Source organism: Nycticebus coucang, chromosome 23 (genome assembly GCF_027406575.1).
Source record: "Nycticebus coucang isolate mNycCou1 chromosome 23, mNycCou1.pri, whole genome shotgun sequence".
NCBI lineage: Eukaryota > Metazoa > Chordata > Mammalia > Primates > Lorisidae > Nycticebus > Nycticebus coucang.
The window spans coordinates 11,468,460-11,489,792 of NC_069802.1; the positions used below are offsets into that span (position 1 = coordinate 11,468,460).

At 46.5% G+C, this 21,333-nt stretch overlaps 1 protein-coding gene across 1 annotated transcript in view; it reads left to right on the forward strand.

Annotated features, from left to right (window-relative positions):
- Positions 1 to 20,119, forward strand: part of BEND4 (BEN domain containing 4) — a 35,531-nt gene extending 15,412 nt beyond the window's left edge. The window contains exons 3-5 of the mRNA XM_053577825.1: positions 10,000 to 10,091; positions 16,968 to 17,208; positions 19,902 to 20,119. Of these exons, the coding sequence (XP_053433800.1) occupies positions 10,000 to 10,091; positions 16,968 to 17,208; positions 19,902 to 20,119 (551 nt within the window). The remainder of the gene's footprint in view (positions 1 to 9,999; positions 10,092 to 16,967; positions 17,209 to 19,901) is intronic.
- The last annotated feature ends 1,214 nt before the right edge of the window (positions 20,120 to 21,333 follow it).

Sequence of the window (21,333 nt, forward strand, 5' to 3'; positions counted from 1 at the left end):
GATTTTTCTGTTATCTTTGGAGAAATAGCTATTCAGGCCTGTTGCCTATTTTTTAATTGAGTTTGTTTTTCTACTATGTAAGAAGTCATGAAGATCTCATACAATTTTATTTTACTTTATTTTTTAGATAGTTTCACTTTGTCATCCTTGGTAGAGTGCTATGGTGTCACAGCTCACAGCAACCTCAAACTCCTAAGCTTAAGTGATTCTCTTGCTTCAGCCTCCCAAGTAGCTGGGACTACAGGCACCTGCCACAACACCGGCTATTTTTTTAGAGAAGAGGTCTCGCTCTGGTTCAGGCTGGTCTCGAACTCCTGAGCTCAGGCAATCCACCCTCAGACTCCCAGAGTGCAAGGATTATTCTTTATATTCTTTGGATATTAACCCATTTATTGTGAGATATATGGTTTGAACATACTATTTAACCATCTGCTGTTTCATTTTGTTGATTTCTGTACAGAAGCTTTTCTGTTTGATGCAGTTCCATTTATTTTTGCTTTTTCGGCTTGAGCTTTTGGTGTGATACCCGAGTAATTATTGTCAGGGCCAATGTCCAAGACATTGGTGTTCTCTTCCAGGAATGTTACCCAGTTTCTGGTTTTACACTTAGGTCTTTCATCTATTTTGAATTGATTTTTGCATATGGTATAAGATAAGGGTCTAATTTCATTCTTTGTAAGTGAAAATCCATATTTCCCATACTATTAATTGAAGGACATTGTTGAAATTTTTGTAGGACTTTCTGTTTTCTAAAAAGCACATTTTTGGTCATCTCAGTTTATTCTCCTAACCCCATGGTGACACAACAAATACAGTAGAACCTCTGTAAGTTGACCTAAACAAACCAGTCAGAGGTGTCTGTAAGGAGCTGGGCCTACTGTACTGATATGTACATGTGAGGCATGTCCAGTCATCTTAAGGTGGTCAGTGTAGGGGGGTGGTCACCATAGAGGTTCTACTATACTCATGATATTAATGTGGTATAGATTAGGAGATGGAGACCCGGCAAGGTGAGGTCAGACCTAGGAACCTAGGATTACAATTCAAGCCTTCTGACTTTTATAGATAGACTCTCACTATGTCGTCTTTGGTAGAGTGCTGTGGCATCATAGCTCACAGCAACCTCACACCCCTGGGCTTACGTGATTCCTTGCCTCAGCCTCCCAATAGCTGGGACTACAGATGCTCACCACAACACCCAGCTATGTTTTTGTTGCAGTTGGCCCCGGCCAGGTTCGAATCCACTAGCCTCAGTGTATGTGGCTGGCGCCGTAACCACTATGCTGCAGGCACCGAGCTGCCCTCTGACTTTATATCTAGCTGGTTACCTTGCCCCTCAGAATACAGCTGATCATTATTCACTGTACCTGTGTTCTGTAAAGTCACTATGAACACTGCGTTAGTGAATATTGAAACATGACTCCTAGGGGAAGGAAGTACAGAGCTAGGCTCCTGAGAGCCTCTGTTCACATTTTCATCGATTTAAAACATATAATCTTATTTTATGTGTGTTTGTTTAACGAGACCTTATTTGGTATTTGTTACTGGTTGATTAACAGTGAACTCACAACCAACAGCATACCTGAACGAAGCTTAGCTAACACTCTTTAAGGCACATGGCAACCTTTTTCCACTTACTAGACAGCACTTCAATGCCACAGTTGGGGCCATTTTAAACCATAAAAGTCACCAGCAAAAATCACAAAAATACAAAAGCACATGGCACTAAACAGGCCGTAATGGGGACACCCATTTATAGTGGAAGAGCTGACACAAACATAGTCACCGTGTGCAACCCCAGCCAGGAATGGTGTGACTGTCAGGTGACAAACATTTTTTGATCCTGTGCATGTGTCTGTTAATCACTGGTAAAGCAAACGAATGCTGATTTGGGGTTACAAATGCATTTTTAGAAGTAGGCATATTTAGGGCGGTGCTTGTAGCTCAGTGAGCAGGGCGCCGGCCCCATACACCGAGGGTGGCGGGTTCAAACCCAGCCCCGGCCAAACTGCAACAAAGAAATAGCCGGGCGTTGTGGCAGGCGCCTGTAGTCCCAGCTACTCGGGAGGCTGAGGCAGGAGAATCACCTAAGCCCAGGAGTTGGAGGTTGCTGTGAGCTGTGTGACGCCCCAGCACTCTACCGAGGGCAATAAAGTGAAACTCTGTCTCTACAAAAAAAAAAAAAATAGACATTTTTTGTTTTTTTTTTTTGGCCGGGGCTGGGTTTGAACCTGCCACCTCTGGCATATGGGGCCAGCGCCCTACTCCTTTGAGCCACAGGCGCCACCCAGAAGTAGACATATTTACAAATACCAAACCTGTGAGTAATGAGGATAACTTAGGAGACTACAAGCTAGAGAACCAACCTTGGTTTATGTAGTTCTGATTCTGTTCATGCACCCTTGTTCGTTTTCTAAGTAAGAATATTAAAGACGGGCCTGGGGTGGTGGCTCACGCCTGTAACCCCAGCACTCTGGAAGGACAAAGTGTGCGGAAGGGCCCTGAGGACAGAGTCTCAGGCAGAGTCATTTTCCTATCCCGATTCCTAGCCGACCACCAGGCACGTTACAGTGTCTACACATGTTAGTGGAATTCAACTACAGGGAAATAGGGCATAGTCATCATTAACAGTGTAGCCATTAGTGGGCTGAGGCACAACTTTTAAAGCTCATCGTTTATTTCTAGATTTTTTTTTTTTTGAGACCGTCTCACTACATGACTCTTGGTAGAGTGCCATAGCATCATAGCTCACAGCAACCTCAAACTCTTGGGCTCAAGTGATTCTCTTGGCTCAGCCTCCCTAGTAGCTGGGACTACAGGCACCTGCCACAATGCCTGGCTATTTTTTTTTTTTTTTTTGTAGAGACAGTTTCACTTTATGGCCCTTGGTAGAGTGCCGTGGCATCACACAGCTCACAGCAACCTCCAACTCCTGGGCTTAAGCGATTCTCTTGCCTCAGCCTCCCGAGTAGCTGGGACTACAGGTGCCTGCCACAATGCCTGGCTATTTTTTGGTTGCAGTTTGGCCGGGGCCGGGTTTGAACCTGCCACCCTCGGTATATGGAGCTGGCGCCTTACTGACTGAGCCACAGGCGCTGCCCTGCCTGGCTATTTTTTGGTGGTGGTTGTTGTCATTGTTGCGCTGGCCCGGGCTGGGCTTGAACCCACCAGCCCTGGTATATGTGGCTAGCTCCCTAACCACTAAGCTACAGGTGCCGAGCCAGTTTTTACTTTGTTGACACAAAAGGTCTTATTTTATTATTTTTCCTTCACCAGGTATTTTACTCTTTCTGGGATTATCTGATATACATTTAATAATTCTGTTACAGGCTGGGCGCAGTGGCTCACACCTATAATTCTAGCACTTTGGGAGGGAGAGGTGGGGAAATCACTTGAGCTGAGGAGTTCAAGACAAGTTGGAGCAAGAGCAAGACTCTGGCTCTACTAAAAAATAGAAAAATTAGCCAAGTGTGGTGGTGCTACTTAGGATGGGCTGAGACAGAGGATCTCTTGAGGCCAGGAGTTTGAGGTTGCAATGAGCTATAATGATGCCACTGTGCTTTACTTGTAGGTGACAGAGCAAGACTGTCTAAAAAAGAAAACAAAAATCTGTTACATTAAGAGGAAGGCATTAGAAATAACAATATGGCTTGGCGCCCGTTGCTCAGTGGTTAGAGCACTAGCCACATACACTGGGGCTAACAGGTTCAAACCCAGCCCGGGCCTGCTAAACAACAACAAAAGATAGCCGGGCGTTGTGGTGGGCGCTTGTAGCTACTTGGGAGGCGGAGGCAAGGGAATTGTTTAAGCCCAGGAGTTCGAGGTTGCTGTGACCTGTGACAGCATAGCACTCTACAGAGGGTGACATAGTGAGACTTTGTCTCTCTTTTTTTTTTTTGTAGAGACAGAGTTTCACTTTATGGCCTTGGTACAGTGCCATGGCATCACACAGCTCACAGCAACCTCCAACTCCTGGGTTTAAGTGATTATCCTGCCTCAGCCTCCCAAGTAGCTGGGACTACAGGCGCCCACCACAACACTCGGCTATTTTTTTGTTGCAGTTCAGCCAGGGCCAAGTTTGAACCCACCACCCTCAGTATATGGGGCCGGCGCCTTACCGACTGAGCCACAGGCACCGCCCGAGACTTTGTCTCAAAAAAAAAAAAAAAAAAAAAAAGAATGGGTGGCACCTGTGGCTCAAAGGAGTAGGGCGCCGGCCCCATATGCCTGAGGTGGCGGGTTCAAACCCAGCCCTGGCCAAAAACTGAAAAAGAAAAAAAGAAATACCAATATCAGAAATGTTGATACCCCGTTTCCCCGAAAATAAGACATCCTCCGAAAATAAGACCTACTTACAGGAAAGATAAGACGTTCCCTGAAAATAAGACCTAGCACATCTTTGGGAGCACACTTTAAAATAAGACACTGTCTTATTTTCGGGTAAACAGGGTCCATACCTCGTATGTACTAGGTATGTTTTGCGTACCTTTATAACTTTTTCTAGAGATTGGGGTGGGGTGCGTCTCACTCACTATGTTGACTAGACTGGTCTTGAACTCCTGGCCTCCTGCAGATGTCCCACCTCAGCCTCCCATAAGTGCTGGGATTACATCACCCAGTCCTTTAATAGAAATTTCTACATTTTTGGTTCCTCATTCATTTTCTCATTAAACCTACTGTATTCGTCTGGCTTGTTTTGCAGAATGAACAAGTGAATGAGGTAGTAGTTTCTCCATTAGTGAGCGTGACTGGTTTAATATTCATAATTTGCATGGAAAGGCAATTAGACGTGAAGACCTCTGGGGCAGTGAGTCTGATGCCACAGTCTCTTCTTTAGACCAGTGGGGGCATGTGGTGGCCTGGGTCGCCCAGCGCAGCACATGGAGCACTGGCCCCCTAGCCATCTGTGGAGGCCAGTCCTCACGGAAATCCCAGTGGCCACAGAATGGTAGGTGACCAGGACAAAGGGACCCAAGGACAGGAGGTTTTACCATGATGCCCTTTTCTTTTCTTTTTTTTTTTTTTTTTGGGCCAGGGCTGGGTTTGAACCCACCACCTCCCGCATATGGGACCGGCGCCCTACTCCTTGAGCCACAGGCGCCACCCCATGATGCCCTTTTCAGTGCTTCTCTGGGCAGGTAGCGTGGCTTAGCTGTGGGTCAGGGTGATACATTTCACTTCTGCTTTCATAGACACTATGTCCACTTTCCAGGTTGACTGATTTTTTTTTTTTTTTTTTTTGTAGAGACAGAGTCTCACTTTATGGCCCTTTGTAGAGTGCCGTGGTGTCACACAGCTCACAGCAACCTCCAACTCCTGGGCTTAAGCGATTCTCTTGCCTCAGCCTCCCGAGCAGCTGGGACTACAGGCGCCCGCCACAACGCCCGGCTATTTTTTGGTTGCAGTTTGGCCGGGGCTGGGTTTGAACCCGCCACCCTTGGTATATGGGGCTGGTGCCTTACCGACTGAGCCACAGGCACTGCCCGACTGATTTTTTTTTTAACAGAAAATATTTCACTTGATTCCTTCCACAGTTTCCCTGTGTAAATCTAGGCAACTGTCAAAGAGCCGCTGGTCAAGACAGAGGTTCCAAATCCTTAATGGGAACCCTGGGCTAGTGAGGGGCCTTGTAAGGATGGGCAGGGAGGTCTTTAGGGGAGGGACTGAAGAGAGGAGGGTACTCAGAGCTCTGGGACGAGGAGGTTTCGGGTTTAACAATTGAGCAAATGTGAGCATTGTCCTCAGTCCTGATCAGAAGCCTGTGCTCAGATATCAACTTACCAGACCTACTGCCTTAAGTAGAGTCTCCTACAACTCACAAATGACACAGAACACTATTTTCTTCCAACACACATGAATCATCTGGCTTTTTTTTGCGGGGGGGGGGGAGACAGTCTCACTCTGTGCCCTGTGTAGAGTGCTGTGACTTCATAGCTCACAGCAACCTCAAACTCATGGGCTCATTGGATTCTGATCGTCCTGCCTCAGCCTTCTGAGTAGCTGGACTACTGGTGCCCGACACCACACACACCTAGTTTTTCTTTTTCTTTTTAATTTTGTTTTTTGAGACAGTCTATATGTCACCCTCTTAGGGTGCAGTGACATCATAGCTCACAGCAACCTCTTGATACCAGAATTTCATCTTCAGTAGGTTCTTGGTCTCTGTGATTCCAAGAATGAATCCACAGACCACAGATCAGTGGTAAGATAGGATTTATCAGTGATAAGACGGAAAAGAATAGAAAAAACACCAAAGCGCCTGGCAGAGAGAGAAAACCCAAATTTGGGGAAAAAAGGCAACTCTCTTCTCTGACTCAGGGTTTTTCCAGGGGTATAGTCACATAGGGTCCTCTGTAGTTAGATTTAGTGCACCTGGGTCCTCCGTGGTTACTTTTAGTGGGACTTGGTGGTTACTTTTAGCCTGCATGGGTCCTCTGTAGTTACATTTAGTGGGACTCTGTAGTTACATTCCTTACATTCAGCGTGCAGGGGTCCTCTGTAGTTACATTTAGCAGGACTCTGTAGTTACATTCATTGGGACTCGGTGGTTACATTTAGCGTGCACAGGTCCTCTGTGGGACTTGGTGGTTACATTTGGTGTGCATGGGTCTTCTGTAGTTACATTTAGCAGGACTTGGTAGGTAGCAAGTGAATGGCTAGGATCCTTTTCATTCTCAGGCCCATGAAACTTACATGAAATTGACCAGGCCTAGGAAATAAGGGCTCCCTGTTCAGCTGCAAGTGCAGGGGGAGGGAGACCTAGGGTGTTGGTGTCCCCCCAAGCAGTTAACTGGCCCCTCCAGCCTGCTGGTTCCTCTGTTTACTGTCACCGCACCAACACCGCCAAGGCAGAGGCAGCAGGTCTGCCCCTCAGCTCTCCCTAGCTGGCTGGGCACCCCCTGTCCTACATCAGTCTAACTCTTGGGCTTAAGTGATTCTCTTGCCTCAGCCTATCAAGTAGCTGGGACTACACATGCCCACCACGATCCCGGGCTATTTTTTGTTGCGGTTGTCATTGTTTAGCTGTCCTGGTCTGGGTTCGAACGTACTAGCCTCGGTGTATGTGGCTGGCGCTGTACACACTGTGCGATGGATGCTGAGTTGAGTTTTTCTATTTTTAGTAGAGACAGGGTATCTTTTCTGCTCAGGCTGGTCTGAGAACTCTCAAGCTCAAGGGATCCACCTTCCTGGGCCTCCTAGAGTGCTACAGGCGTGAGCCATCTCACCCAGCCTAAATCATCTGTCTTTGATCATAGTTTAGCACCACTGCCTGAATGTTAAGTAGATGAAGAATTCCAGAGTGGGGCGGCACCTGTGGCCCAGAGAATACCAAGGGTGGCGGGTTCACTGCAACAACAACAAAAAGAATTCCAGGCGGCGCCGGTCCCATATGCCGGAGGTGGCGGGTTCAAACCCAGTCCCGGCCAAAAACCACAAAAAAACCCAAAACCAAACAAAACAAACAAAAAAAGAATTCCAGAGTTAGGCCTTGTACTGGCTCACACCTGTAATCCCACCACTCTGGGAGGCCAAGGCGGGTAGATTGCCTGAGCTCAGGAGATGGAGACCAGCTAGACAAAGAGCTGGACCTCATCTCTAAAAACAGCCAGGTATTGTGGTGGGCACCTGTAGTCCCAGTTACTTGGAGGCTTAGACAGGGTGATCACTTGAGCCCAAGTGTTTGAGGCTGCTGTAAGTTGTGACAGCACAGCACTCTACTAAGGGTGACATAGACTCTGTCTAAAAAAAAAAATTTTTTTTTTTCCAGAACTACTTACTTTTTTTTTCTGTAGAGACAGAGTGTCACTTTATGGCCCTCGGTAGAGTGCCGTGGCCTCACACAGCTCACAGCAACCTCCAACTCCTGGGCTTAAGTGATTCTCTTGCCTCAGCCTCCTGAGTAGCTGGGACTACAGGAGCCAGCCACAAAGCCTGGCTATTTTTGGTTGCAGTTTGGCCGGGGCCGGGTTTGAACCCGCCACCCTCGGTATATGGGGCCGGCGCCTTACCGACTGAGCCACAGGCGCCGCCCAGAACTACTTACTTCTACTTCTTGTCATTCACATTCTTCAAAAGGATGTTGATGTAGTTTTTGATGTGTGTGTGTGTGAGAGAGAGAGAGAGAGACAGAACCTCAGCTGTCACTCGCAGTAGAGAGCCTTGGCATCACAGCTCACAGTAACCTCCTGGGGTTAGATGATTCTCTTGCCTCAGCATTCTACCCAGGGCGACAGTTTGAGGTTCTTGTCTCAAAAAGAAAGAGAGAGAGAGAGAAAAAATAAATGCAGCTAAGATAGTGATTTTTATCAAGATCTTTACAAGTAATTAGTTTAACTTCTCAGAGGACTCTTACATACATCTTATGACATAAGACAGGCGCAGTGGCTCATGCCTGGAAGCCAAATATATATATATTTTTTTATTAGAAATTTTTGAGAGTGCTCATGACCAATTTTTTTTAATTTTTATTCATTTATTTATTTTGCAATTTTTGGCCAGGGCTGGGTTTGAACCCACCACCTCCAGCATATGGGGCCAGCGCCCTACTCCTTTGAGCCAAAGGCACCACCCGAAGCCAAATATTTTGGGAGACAGACTGAAGTGGGAAGATTGCTTGAGGTCAGGAGTTTGAGCCAGTATAGTGAGATTTGTCTCTATGAAAAATCTAAAAAATACATGTAGGTATTTGCTCTATGCCAGATTAATATTTACTTATTTTATTCTAATTATTTGATGAGTCAGTAATACTAAGCCTCAAAAAAATAGTGTAGTAGTTAATGAAATATGTAACCAAAAAGACCAAGTCAATTAAGCATCTTAATGCCCGGCACTCGTAGCACAGTGGTTATGGTGCCAGCTACATGCACTGAGGCTGGCGGGTTCGAACCCAGCCCAGGCCTGCTAAACAACAATGACAATGGCAACAACAAAAAAACAGCTGGATGTTTTGGCAGACTGTAGTTTCAGGTACTTGGGAGGCTGAGACAAGAGAATAGCTTAAGCCCAAGAGTAAAAAAAACAAGCCCCTTGGGGCGGCACCTGTGGCTCAGTCAGTAGGGCGCTGGCCCCATATACCGAGGGTGGCAGGTTCAAACCCGGCCCCAGCTGAACTGCAACAACAAAATAGCCGGGTGCAGCTACTCAGGAGGCTAAGGCAAGAGAATCGCTTAAGCCCAGGAGATGGAGGTTGCTGAGAGCTGTGTGATGATGCCACGGCACTCTACCGAGGGCCATGAAGTGAAACTCTGTCTCTACAAAACAAAACAAGCCCCTTAAGAAGTGAGAAAATGAGAGGCTTAGAGTAAGAACCATGGGGCTAGGGGAAGTCATGTTGAGAAGCATGTCTAGGCTCGGCGCTTACTGCTCAGTGGTTAGGGCGCCGGCACATCCACTGGGGCTGGCGAGTTTGAACCCTGCCCAGGCCTGCTAAACAACAACGACAACTACAACAACAACCACACATACACACAAAATAGCCAGGTGTTGTGGCGGGCACCTGTTGTACCTGCTACTTAGGATGCTGAGGCAAGAGAATCACTTAAGCCCATGAGTTTGAGGTTGCTGTGAGCTGTGACACCACGGCACTCTACTGAGGGTGACAAAGTAAGACTCTGTTTCAAAAAAAAAAAAAAAGCATACTTTTTTCTCCCTAATGGCTAATGGCTACAACCTGAGTCAGATAAAACAAGGCATGTGTCTTCTGTGAGTTGTTCCTGATCATTATTGTTGACCCAAATTCATCTTCAAGTTCAACTTGAAAGTTCTTGTAAATTGTGCTGAGCCTAAAAATTCTCCCCAAATTGTGGCATCTGTTCTGTATTTACAAACTGAAATAACTACGGATGTCAAATGAAAGAGGATTCTATTTCCTTTAGAGAAATAAATCTTTTTTTTTTTTTTTTTAGAAGTTTACATCAAAAATCTTTTTAGACTGTAAAGTTTTTTATTTTCATGTCATGGAATAGCTAATGTGCAATCGTTGCAATTTCTTCCACCCAGTGCCCTGCCAGACGGTTTTAGATTACTTGAAGACGGTTCTGCAGCACCACAACCAACTCCTGATGCCACAGCCAGCTGACCAGCCGACTGAGGTAGGCCTCTAGTAAAAGGATAAATGATGTTCCCCTTAGATTTCTTTGGAGGAAGCCACTTGATAACTTTTGTACCAGAACAAATTGGGTAGCAAAATAGATTTTTGAATGTCTGTGATTTTTGGATCTATTACCTGTACGTACATGATCAGTGTAGAAAGATCATGCATGTAGGGCGGCGCCTGTGGCTCAGGGGGTACGGCGCCGGTCCCATATGCCGGAGGTGGCGGGTTCAAACCCAGCCCCGGCCAAATTAAAAAAAAAAAAAACAAAAAAACAAAGAAAGATCATGCATGTATTTAACTCACGGAGATCCAACTTTATTCTGGGGGGCAAAAGAAAGAGAAAAGGGTGGTTTAAATAGCATGGGCAATTCTTCCACCATTTTTTGGCACAGAGAGGCCTGAAATGGGAGAGAACAACCTGTTCCACCATGTAGGAGAAATGACGTGTTTTTTTTTTGTGTGTGTGTGTGTGTGTGTGCCAGGAGTGATAAAATTCTTTTATTTTTTTAATTTATTTTTATTGTTAAATCATAGCTGTGTACATTAGTGCAATCAAGGGGTACAATGTGCGGGTTTCATATACAATCTGGAATATTCTCATCAAACTTTTTAACGTAGCCTTCATGGCATTTTTTTGGTTACTGTATGTAGGCATTTGTATTCTGTGTTTAGTAAGTTTCGCCTGTACCCATTCTAAGATGCACCGGAAATGATGTGTTTTGATGGTAATGGATGACAATTTAAACATGGTACATTTTTGTTTTTCAGAGACAGGGTCTCACTTTATGGCCCTCGGCAGAGTGCTGTGGCGTCACAGCTCACAGCAACCTCCAACTCGTGGGCTTAGGCGATTCTCTTGCCTCAGTTTCCCGAGTAGCTGGGACTGCAGGCACCTGGCTATGTTTTTTGTTTCATTTTGGTCGGGGCCGGGTTTAAACCTGCCACCCTCGGTATATGGGGCCGGCGCCCTACCCACTGAGCCCCAGGCATTGGCCCCAGCGTGGTACATTTTTACAAGATGTTCAAGGCTTAGTTTCTGATACATGGTATAGTCGTTTTCATGTCATGGACTTGGGAACCTTTGGGCCATTGCCATGAGTGCAGACACTCTTGTCTTCCCCACCCTGACAACTAGCCTTCCTGGGAGTCCCCTTCCTCAGTCGCTGCCCTTTCCTTCTCCTCCCGTCATGGCATCCTCCCAAGTCCTCTGCCAGCACTTTCCATTCCACACCAGGACGCACCTTGCTCCTCAGAGATGGGCCCAGGTCCCCTTCCCAGCAGCATACCAAGGCCCGTTGTAGTAGCCGCTCATTTCACACTTGATGAATGGTGGCCTCGTGTTTTAATGTTTTTTTTGGGCGGGGGGGCGAGAGGGGAGACAGTCTCACTATCTCGCCCTGGGTAGAGTGCTGTGGTGTCACAGCTCACAGCAACGTCAAACTCGTGGGCTTAAGTGATTCTCTTGCCTCGGCCTCCCGAGTAGCTGGGACTACAGGCGCCTGCCACAACCGGCAATTTTTTGTGCAATTGTCGTCGTTTTAGCTGGCCCAGGCCGGGTTCGAACCCTGCTAACCTCGGTGTATGTGGCCGGTGCCTTAACCACTGAGCTACGGGCACTGCCCATGTTTAATCAGCTGTCCCACCCTGTAATCTGGCTCCACTTCCACCATTCACCAAGATGTCTGCAGGAGGCCCCTGCTGCCTTTCCCACCTGGTTTGGCCCAGGCGCTCACCCGGCCTTCGCGCTCCCTTGGGCCCTGGGCCTTAGTGTCAGCACCGTCTTCCCGTTCCACGTTCTCATTATGCTTTCATGAATTTCCCTTCCACTGTTCCCCAGAGTTTCTTTCTTCATCATCTCCTTTCCTTCTCTGCGTCTTCCTCTGGCCAATTATATTCCTTCTCATAAAATGCTGCACAAGTCCCAAGTGTATATGTAGAGCGCCAGTCCCCTCGACTCAACTACAGGCCCCTGTGACTGCTGCCTGGCCGAGAGATGGTTGTCCGCTTACCCCTCCGTCTCACCACACTGCTCTGCATACCCATCCCCACTCCTGTTTTCTCTCTAATAAAGGTCCCACCATCCTCAGGTGGAAGTTTCCAACACATCACAGACTCCTTCCGCCTCCTCCTTTCGTGCATCTGATAACTCAGTTCCACGGTGAGCTGTCTCTTCTCCCTGGTCTGCTCTCATCACTTTCCACCTGAATTGTTGCAGCTGATTCTTTTTTCTCCATTCTCCACGCTGGAAAGTTTCTTCTCTGAATTACAGATCCAAACTAAATGTCATATGCTTGAAATCCTTTGCTCTCTAGAATTAAGCTCACCTTAACCTGATATTTCTGTCAGACAAAAATACAGCTGAAAAAGTCAGCTTCCTCCAGGAAGCCCTCTCGGATTGCCACTCTGTTTTGTTGTCATGGGTCTGGCTGAGCCCCAGCAACCTTATTCAACTGGAAAGGGACATCTATGCCTTCCCTTGGATTTTAAGTCTGTGAGGATGTTAAATGTGGGCTATTCCTCTTCCTTTCTTTTAAGTGACTAAACCGAAGTTCAGAGTTTAATAACCTGTGAGTGGCTATTTAAAGAGACTGCAATCAGAATTCCACAAAAATAAGGGAAATATCTACATTTCCTCTGGATAGGAGACTGATTAAATCTTTATTGCCCACCATCATCATTATTACTGTACTATTTTTATTGTCATTTCAGGCACATGAGCATTTTCTCACTTTTATTATTTGTCGTATTTCTATTAACTGCTAAAACAGGATTAGAAATCTCATCCATAGCCCAGAGAGCATTTTGGGTTGTATTTTAGGCTGTAAATTACATTTTTCTCCTTTTTTCTCTTTCTTGATGAAAATTACCTTCAAATGGTATTTCTATATTTTATGAGACCAACATTTTATGTAAAGCTTCGACATTGAGTGGAATTTTTCAAGGGTTTTGAAGAAGCTCCTTTCTTGACTTGTCCGTTCTCTACTCGTAAGAACCCCACGTCTTGAACTAGACCAACTTTAGGGACACAGCACAGTGTCACATGTGGGGTGAACCCTGAACTCAGGGTCCGGGTTCCCCAGCTCTGTTCCTTTGAGTTGTGAGACCATGGAAAATGAGTGAAGCTCCTTGGTAAAATAGCCATAACCCTGGCTTACCAGGTAAGCTCACACACCCGAGGGAAACAGAAAGTTTTTTTATTTTTTTTTGCAGTTTTTGGCTGGGACCGGGTTTGAACCTGCCACCTCCAGTATATGGAGCCAGCACCCAACTCCTTGAGTCACAGGCGGTACCCCAGAAAGTTTTTTTCTGTTTTTTTTTCCCCCGAGACAGTCTCAAGCTGTTGCCCTGCGTAGAGTGCTGTGGCATCATGGCTTACAGCAACCTCCAACTCTTGGGCTCAAGCAATCCTCTTGTCTTGCTTTTTCTTGGGTTGGTCTTGAATAGGTGAGCTCAAGCAATCTACCTGCGTCAGCCTCCCAGAGTGCTTGGATTTATAGGCGTGAGCTATAGCACCTGGCCATCTTTAAATAAATGAAACAGCTTAAAAGGCTGGGCGCTATGCCTGTAATCCTAGCACTCTGGGAGGCCAAGGCAGTGGATTGTTTGAACTCAGGAGTTAAAGACCAACCTGAGCAAGAGTGAGACCCGGTCTCTAAAAATAGCCGGTGTGGTGGTGGGTGCCTGTAGTCCCAGCTACATGAGAGGCTGAAGTGAGAGGATCACTTCAGCACATGAATGTGAGGTTGCTGTGAGTTATCAAGCCACAACACTCTACTGAGGGTGACAAAGTGAGACTCTATTTCAAAAAAAAAAAAAAAAAACTTAAAAACTGGGCGGTGGCTGTGGCTCAAAGGAGTAGGGCACGGGCCCCATATGCCAGAGGTGGTGGGTTCAAACTCAGCCCTGGCCAAAACAAACAAAAAAACCCCAAAACTTAAAAACTAGCTAGATAATTTCTTTTTCTTTTTTTTTTGTAGAGACAGAGTTTCACTTTATGGCCCTCGGTAGAGTGCCATGGCATCACACAGCTCACAGCAACCTCCAACTCCTGGGCTCAAGCAATTCTCTTGCCTCAGCCTCCCGAGTAACTGGGACTACAGGCGCTCGCCACAACACCTGGCTATTTTTTTGTTGTTGTTGCAGTTCGGCTGGGGCCGGGTTTGAACCCGCCACCCTCGGTGTATGGGGCCGGCGCCTTACCGATTGAGCCACAGGTGCCGCCCGATAATTTCTTTTCTAAGAAGGGGTACTTCAGGGTTCATAGTTAACAGGATGATTTTAAATTAAGGGTGGTGGACATTGCTTTGTAATTCTCCCATCTGTGGTTCTCTTAAAAGCTCTGTAGCTTTGCCAATTGATATGTATTGCAAACTCTTCCAAGTATTCCAGTGCCACAGTGGTAGGTGTCACCCTGCCTGTGTGTCAGGGGACAGTTGTGTACTGCATCTGCATTGTGTCCGGTGTCGGGCCCACAGTGGGGCACGGAATAACACAGATAAAAATCCTGGCCCTGGCTCGGCGTCTGTGGCTCAAGCGGCTAAGGCGCCAGCCACATAACACCTGAGCTGGCAGGTTCAAATCCAGCCTGGGCCCACCAAACAACAATGACGGCTGCAACCAAAAAATAGCCGGGTGTTGTGGCGGGTGCCTGTGGTCTCAGCTACTTGGGAGGCAGAGGCAAGAGAATCGCTTGAGCCCAGGAGTTGGAGGTTGCTGTGAGGTATAATGCCACAGCACTCTACCCAGGGTGACAGTTTGAGGCTCTGTCTCAAAGAAAAAAAAATTCCTGACCCTAAGGAGCTTCTCTTTATGGTAGGAGATGGTGGACTCCTCACCACTAACCTACAAGCCGGGATGAGAAGTCATCTGTCCGAGTCTGAACCCAGAGCCCAGCTCTGAGATCGTACGGATCCCTCAGGGGTGAGGAGAAAGGGGGCTGGTGTGCACAGCGCTTGCAGCAGGCATCTGGGTTGGTGGTCAATCTGGGTGAAATGGTGACAGTTATTATTTAGGTTCTTTTTTTTTTTTGGTAGAGACAGTCTCATTTTATTGCCCTCGGTAGAATGCTGTGGCATCTCAGCCCACAGCAACCTCCGGTGGCTCCACAGGCACCTGCCACGATGCTCGGCTGTTTTTGTTGCAGTTTGCCCGGGGCCAGGTTTGAACCCACCACCCTCGGTATATGGGGCCGCACCCTACCCACTAAGCCACAGGCACTACCCTATTTAGGTTCTTATTCAAAAGAACTTTTGACAGTGAGTGGTCCTGAGGCAGCCAGCTCAGGGTCCTCTGGCCTCAGGCCCCATTGTCTGCCGTGACAGCTGAGGGATTGACCCTCCGATGCCCTTCCCTCCCGGTGCATGGGACACAATGGCATCCTTTTCCCTGATGCTGCCTTCTGCCTCCCAGCCAGAGTTTCTGTTTCCTACCTTTGTGAAATACCTGCTGTCTTATCCAGGAATCATCCTGCCCCCACATTTTCCCACCTGGCCTGCTGCGTTGGGTGCCTGGCCCCTTCTAGCTTTCGCCTGCTGCAGACTCACCCCAGTTCATACCCTGCCTCTGTCATCCCATGATAGTTTAGTTTTTTGTATTTTACAGGTGGGAACTTTGGTCTAATAACTTAAGGTAACTCACCCAAGTTCATCTGTCTAATAAGAGACAGAATCAACATTTATTTTGAACCCAGCCCGACTCTCAGTTCAAAGCACAAACCACGTGCCTGCCACCCTCAGAAAAGGAAACCAAATCACACTATTGCTAGTTCAAGAAAGCATAAACGCTGTTGAGGTGAGTGAGGGTCCACGTGCACCACTCCGGGACAGTTTTCCCGGCCAGATTGGGCTGTCCCTTTCCTGTTGGCTCCTATGCCATTTACCCTACTTGGTGTTTAGATAAACAGAGCACTTTTTGAAATAAAACTGTATCAGACCCAAATGGTGCCAAATTTATAACCTGCCATAAATTTGCAGAGTTGTAAAGCTGAATGGGTTTCTCCTCCTTTGTTTTGTACACCTTAATTACTGGGGAAGAAGTACATTAAAACTGAGAGACCACGGGTTAATTAATTTGTCCTGGACTGTAGGATTTTATGGATAACCAGAACTAAAAGTAATGGTTGTGTAGGTGCAATTGATTAAACATGGCTTATAAATGTTACAGAAATTCCCATAATTAGTCCCACTGCAGCTATTTAGCCTGGGAATTTTATAGCAGACATAAATTATGTAGGTGAAAAGTAAGAAAAATCTTGAGTTGACGTAGTGGCATTTGTAGAAGCTATAATTTGAGGGAACCTGCTTTGCATGATTATTAATTTTGCTTTCCCAGTTTTCCACAATTCCGCATTTTTAAAATTTGCTTTTTTAGTCTTGTTTCCATTGTAATGCAGTGACTCTCAGGTGTTGGGAGTGTTAAGCATGAGGACCATCTTCCTAAAATAGACCACCAGCATCATTTCTAAAAGTGCTTGAAAGTAACCACAGAAGGAAGAGAGACCTGTTTGATCACACTCTTCAAAGTCACTTCTGCATATTTTAATAGATTGAAAAGGAACATTACGGGTTATATTTAAATCATGTTCTCTGTCATTGGATCTTGACACATTTTAACCTACCTGTTAAAATGCAAGTTATAAATAGATCCTCTTTCAAAGGTGTTCATGATACCTCATTGGCTCTCGTGATAGAAAATGCAAATATCGTTTGAAAAGTGCGCCTTCTGTTTCAGGGAGGGTGAGCAGTGTTTTCTTCCATTCCTGGTCCATTGGCAGCCACTGGGTTAAAAAGCATGTTTGCCTTTGAAATAGAGGTCGTTTTGGCTTCTAACTGGCTGGCACAGTAGGTAATGCGGAAATATTTCCCTTTTCCAGGGGAGCAAGCAGCTGTTGAACAACTATCCTGTCCACATAACCAGCAAACAGTGGGACGAGGCTGTAAACTCTTCAAAGAAGGATGGAAGACGGCTCCTTCGATACCTCATCAGATTTGTTTTCACGACCGATGAGCTTAAGTACTCATGCGGCCTTGGAAAAAGGAAAAGGTCAGTGCAGTCAGGAGAGACAGGTCCCGAAAGACGCCCTCTGGATCCAGTTAAAGTAACATGCCTCCGAGGTACTGCATCCTTCCGCTCAGTGTCCGCCATTGTGATCTCATTTCACCGCATTGGCTGTGGCTCCCCGTATGAGTGTTCAGCCTCTCTGCCTTTTTGATTTCTTTCCGCTGAGAACTTTTAGGCTCCATGTGCCCCATTTATTCGGTATTGAGAAGCTCTCTTTAAAAACCTTCGTTTGCTTTAACCTTGTTCTCACTTGATGGTACATAAGCATTGCTAGCACCTCATGTTTCACGCTTTAAATTCGGAATTTCTTTGCTGCCGGAGAAGGCCACTTCCAGAGAAACTGGAGCGTGGGGGGACACACAGAGGAAGGGAGGATGTGGAAGTTATTATTTTTTTTAATCGGTACAGTGATATCTCATTTCCACTTGTAGCCTGTGCCCCCATCTAGATACCTTCTTAAGAATACTCGCTCCAGGGCGGCGCCTGTGGCTCAGTGAGCAGGGCGCCGGCCCCATATGCCGAGGGTGGCGGGTTCAAACCCAGCCCCGGCCAAACTGCAACAAAAAAATAGCCGGGCGTTGTGGCGGGCGCCTGTAGTCCCAGCTACTCGGGAGGCTGAGGCAAGGGAATCGCGTAAGCCCAAGAGTTAGAGGTTGCTGTGAGCCGTGTGACGCCAGGGCACTCTACCCGAGGGCGGTACAGTGAGACTGTCTCTACAAAAAAAAAAGAATACTCGCTCCAACTCCTTACATTTGTTTAGGAAGAATTTTCCTTAGTGCCTAAAATGTATCTTGCCCAGTAAAACCTTTCTCTTTTGGTCTAAAAAAAAACATTTCTGCATTTAAAATACTGCTTGGACTTTGCATCTGATCTGCATGGCTGTAGGCCAGCTGGAGGGTGGGGAGGGGACATCAGGAGGTGGGGACTGGTTCCGTAGGGGCAAAGAAGCGCTGGCTTAGACAAGCAGAAACATGACAGGGCCGTGTGTGAGAAATGCATATCACAAAGCTCAAATTTTAACCTATATGGCTCGAGAACAATTTTATTGGTTGGAAAGACTTAATATTGATTTACTCTGGGTAGCGATCAAAACTTTTCCTGGTGAGGAAATGACATTAAAATAAAAACAAAAACAGGGCGGCGCCTGTGGCTCAGTGAGCAGGGCACCGGCCCCATATACCGGTGGTGGGTTCAAACCCAGCCCCGGCCAAACTGCAACAACAAAAAAAAAATAGCCGGCCGTTGTGGCGGGCACCTATAGTCCCAGCTACTAGGGAGGCTGAGGCAGGAGAATTGCCTAAGCCCAGGAGTTGGAGGTTTCTGTGAGCTGTGTGACGCCACAGCACTCTTACCGAGGGCGATAAAGTGAAACTCTGTCTCTACAAAAAAAAAAAAAATCATCACCGATAAGAACTTGGTTGTTGGAAAGGCTGCTCTCATTCCGTACTCCCTCCTGGGGTGCCCACATTGTATCTGCACGTTGCGTACCTGAGCTGCATATGTGGTATTTGTTAGCAGCTGAGATTCCCAGTCTCACCCCCATAGAGTCTGAACCAGCAGGGATGGGGAGGCACGTCAGGACCACCGGACAAGTGGCCAACATTGAGGAAACCACCTGAAACAAGAGTGCCATTATTCACTAGGCCCAAGTGTCCCAGAGCACCTCCTACTTGACAGCTTGAACATCTCACATCTTCAGTGACAGTGGTGGAAATTTCCAGGGTCTGTCTTAGCCAGACTCTTTTTGTGTCCCCAACATCATTAGAGATTATGGAGTTACTCACAAAGAGGCAGCGTTGAACTTGAGGCCTGACTGAGCTTGCTGTGCACATGCAGGGAAGTTGCCCTTAGGTTTATAAAGGAGCCAAGATAAGGGGTCTCACAAGTATCATGTTCTAGACATTTTTACTCAACATTTTACATTTTAATAGCAAGTCAGTGAAGCCGAGGGATTAAAATGCATCCCAAAGAACCAGTGCCACTGCCTTGGGAACACTGCTGGAGCCACCGTCACACTTATACCTAAAGCAGACCCGAGCTGCCCACCCAGACACTGCAGTCCCCAGCTGGGTTCTCCCTGGGGGCCACAACTCACCATGGGCCTCCATTTAGCCTTTAGGTGGAGAATCCATGCAGCTGAAACTATTCCCTCTTCAGGCATGCTAATTACTTTCTGGTGAAGCTAAATATTTAGAGATTGCATTATAAAGTATTTGCCGGTACCTCGTATGGAAATAACAGAAGAAACAAGCATAGGCTGGCACGCAACATTTTAAGGACATGGGTAGTAGCTTTTCTGAACTAACACTAAGACTCCTTCTCACTCACTGAGACGCTGTTTCTTTACTGCACCCAGTCTTTAGATTAGTAGCCGGTTGAAGAATACTGTGCTAATGGTATTTAGCATGCTTCTGGAGAGAGCTCACATTCTCAGATGTGAGAGGTCACAACATGGGTTTTGAAATCTACCCTTTAACTTACAAGGTGCATCAAATGTACCTTTCATTTTGATGGTAACCGTTCCTTAGAGGGACTACTCTCACTTAGGCAATTTTTACTTTTGTGCATGAGAAGAAAACTGGTACAGAGTAAGTTGGGTTGAACAAGTGACATCATCATGGCATTGCATGGGATCTCCTATAAAGCATTTCTGATAGAGCTTCTGTTGAAAAGGTTAAGGAACCTGCGCTATCATCTTCTGCAAAAACCAGCTGTTGTCTCTCTATTGTTGTGTGTGTCCCTACAGAATTCATTAGGATGCATTGCACCTCCAACCCCGACTGGTGGATGCCCTCCGAGGAGCAGATAAACAAAGTGTTCAGCGACGCTGTGGGCCATGCCCGGCAGGGGCGGGCCGTGGGGACTTTCCTGCACAACGGTGGCTCGTTTTATGAAGGGATCGATCACCCAGCTTCGCAGGATGAAGTCTTCAATAAAGGTTCCCAGGATGGATCTGGGGATTAGTGGACAAAACTGACCACTGTAGCAGCTTGGAAAAGAATTCCAGTTGTGAAATGTCTTGTTACCGTCACCTGAGAGTCCAAAGCGTGTCATTCTGTCATACTTCATACATTCTCAGATGCCACAGTTCCCAAATAGAAATCCATTTTAGGGTTGTTTGGGAAGTTGGTGGCGCCTGTAACAGATTTTGGAATATTGTATTATAAAAGGAAAAAGCTACATGTGATTTTAAATGATTGCTAGTTACATGGTGAAGGTGAAAAAAACAGGTGAGCTCCTGATCACCTGTCGGAAATGTTTAAGCTCTGCTTCCTGGGCAGAGCTGGTCCCCAAGGAAGGTTGGGTTAACTTTCCTGCCCATGGCAAAAGGTAGAGACGTGGAGTTATTTTAAGGGACAGAGGGCAAGCTTTCTCTTACTTTAATTCAAGTGAGTTGTCTTTACGTTTTCCAAAGACTTGAATTCATAGTTGTTGGCAGAGACATAGGGTAGATGACAGATGACACCATGTGCTGTCTCTACATTAACAGAGTCTATTATGAAAAAGAAACCAGAGAGCAGAGGCCACCAGACAGGCAGTGATTAATTGGAGGTCAGCTGTTCTCCACTGTGTTGATCAGGGAGGCACTAGTTCATCTCTGGAGTTTACAAACAGTCATAGTTTTTCACTGTGTGAGTCAAGAAACATCCAAAGATCCAAAACCATTTTCAAGATGCGCAATTTTGTAGGTTCATAGATCCACAGTTTCCATAGCCTTAAATTGGGCTTTGTTGACACAATGCCAAAGTGCTGGGCTGAACAAGGAAATTTCAGTTAGTTGTTTGGAGCTCTGAGGACCAGAACAGTAGGGTGGCTGATGGAAGGCGTCCCCTGAATTGATAGGATGTTCTGGCTTTGTATACGTTCCGACGACTATGCAATGGACTTGTCAGGAATTTCTCTGAAGTTTGAGAGCCTCTCTCTGCTGAGTTGATTTTTAGAATTTGTATGGAACTTATTTCCCTTTGTTGTTGAACGTGTTTCCTCCCGGCTGTGTGTGCCTCCCTTCCCCACAAATTCCCCTGAACTACACGTTTCTGGCTAAGTTAACATGGTGCCACACCCACCCACGTTCCGTTTAATAGGTTGAGCTCCACATGTGAAATTTGTGGTATCTTTGGAAGTTTTCCTTGCCAGCAATGTCGAGGTGCTGGATTCTTCCTCTCTGAGGGCTTTGG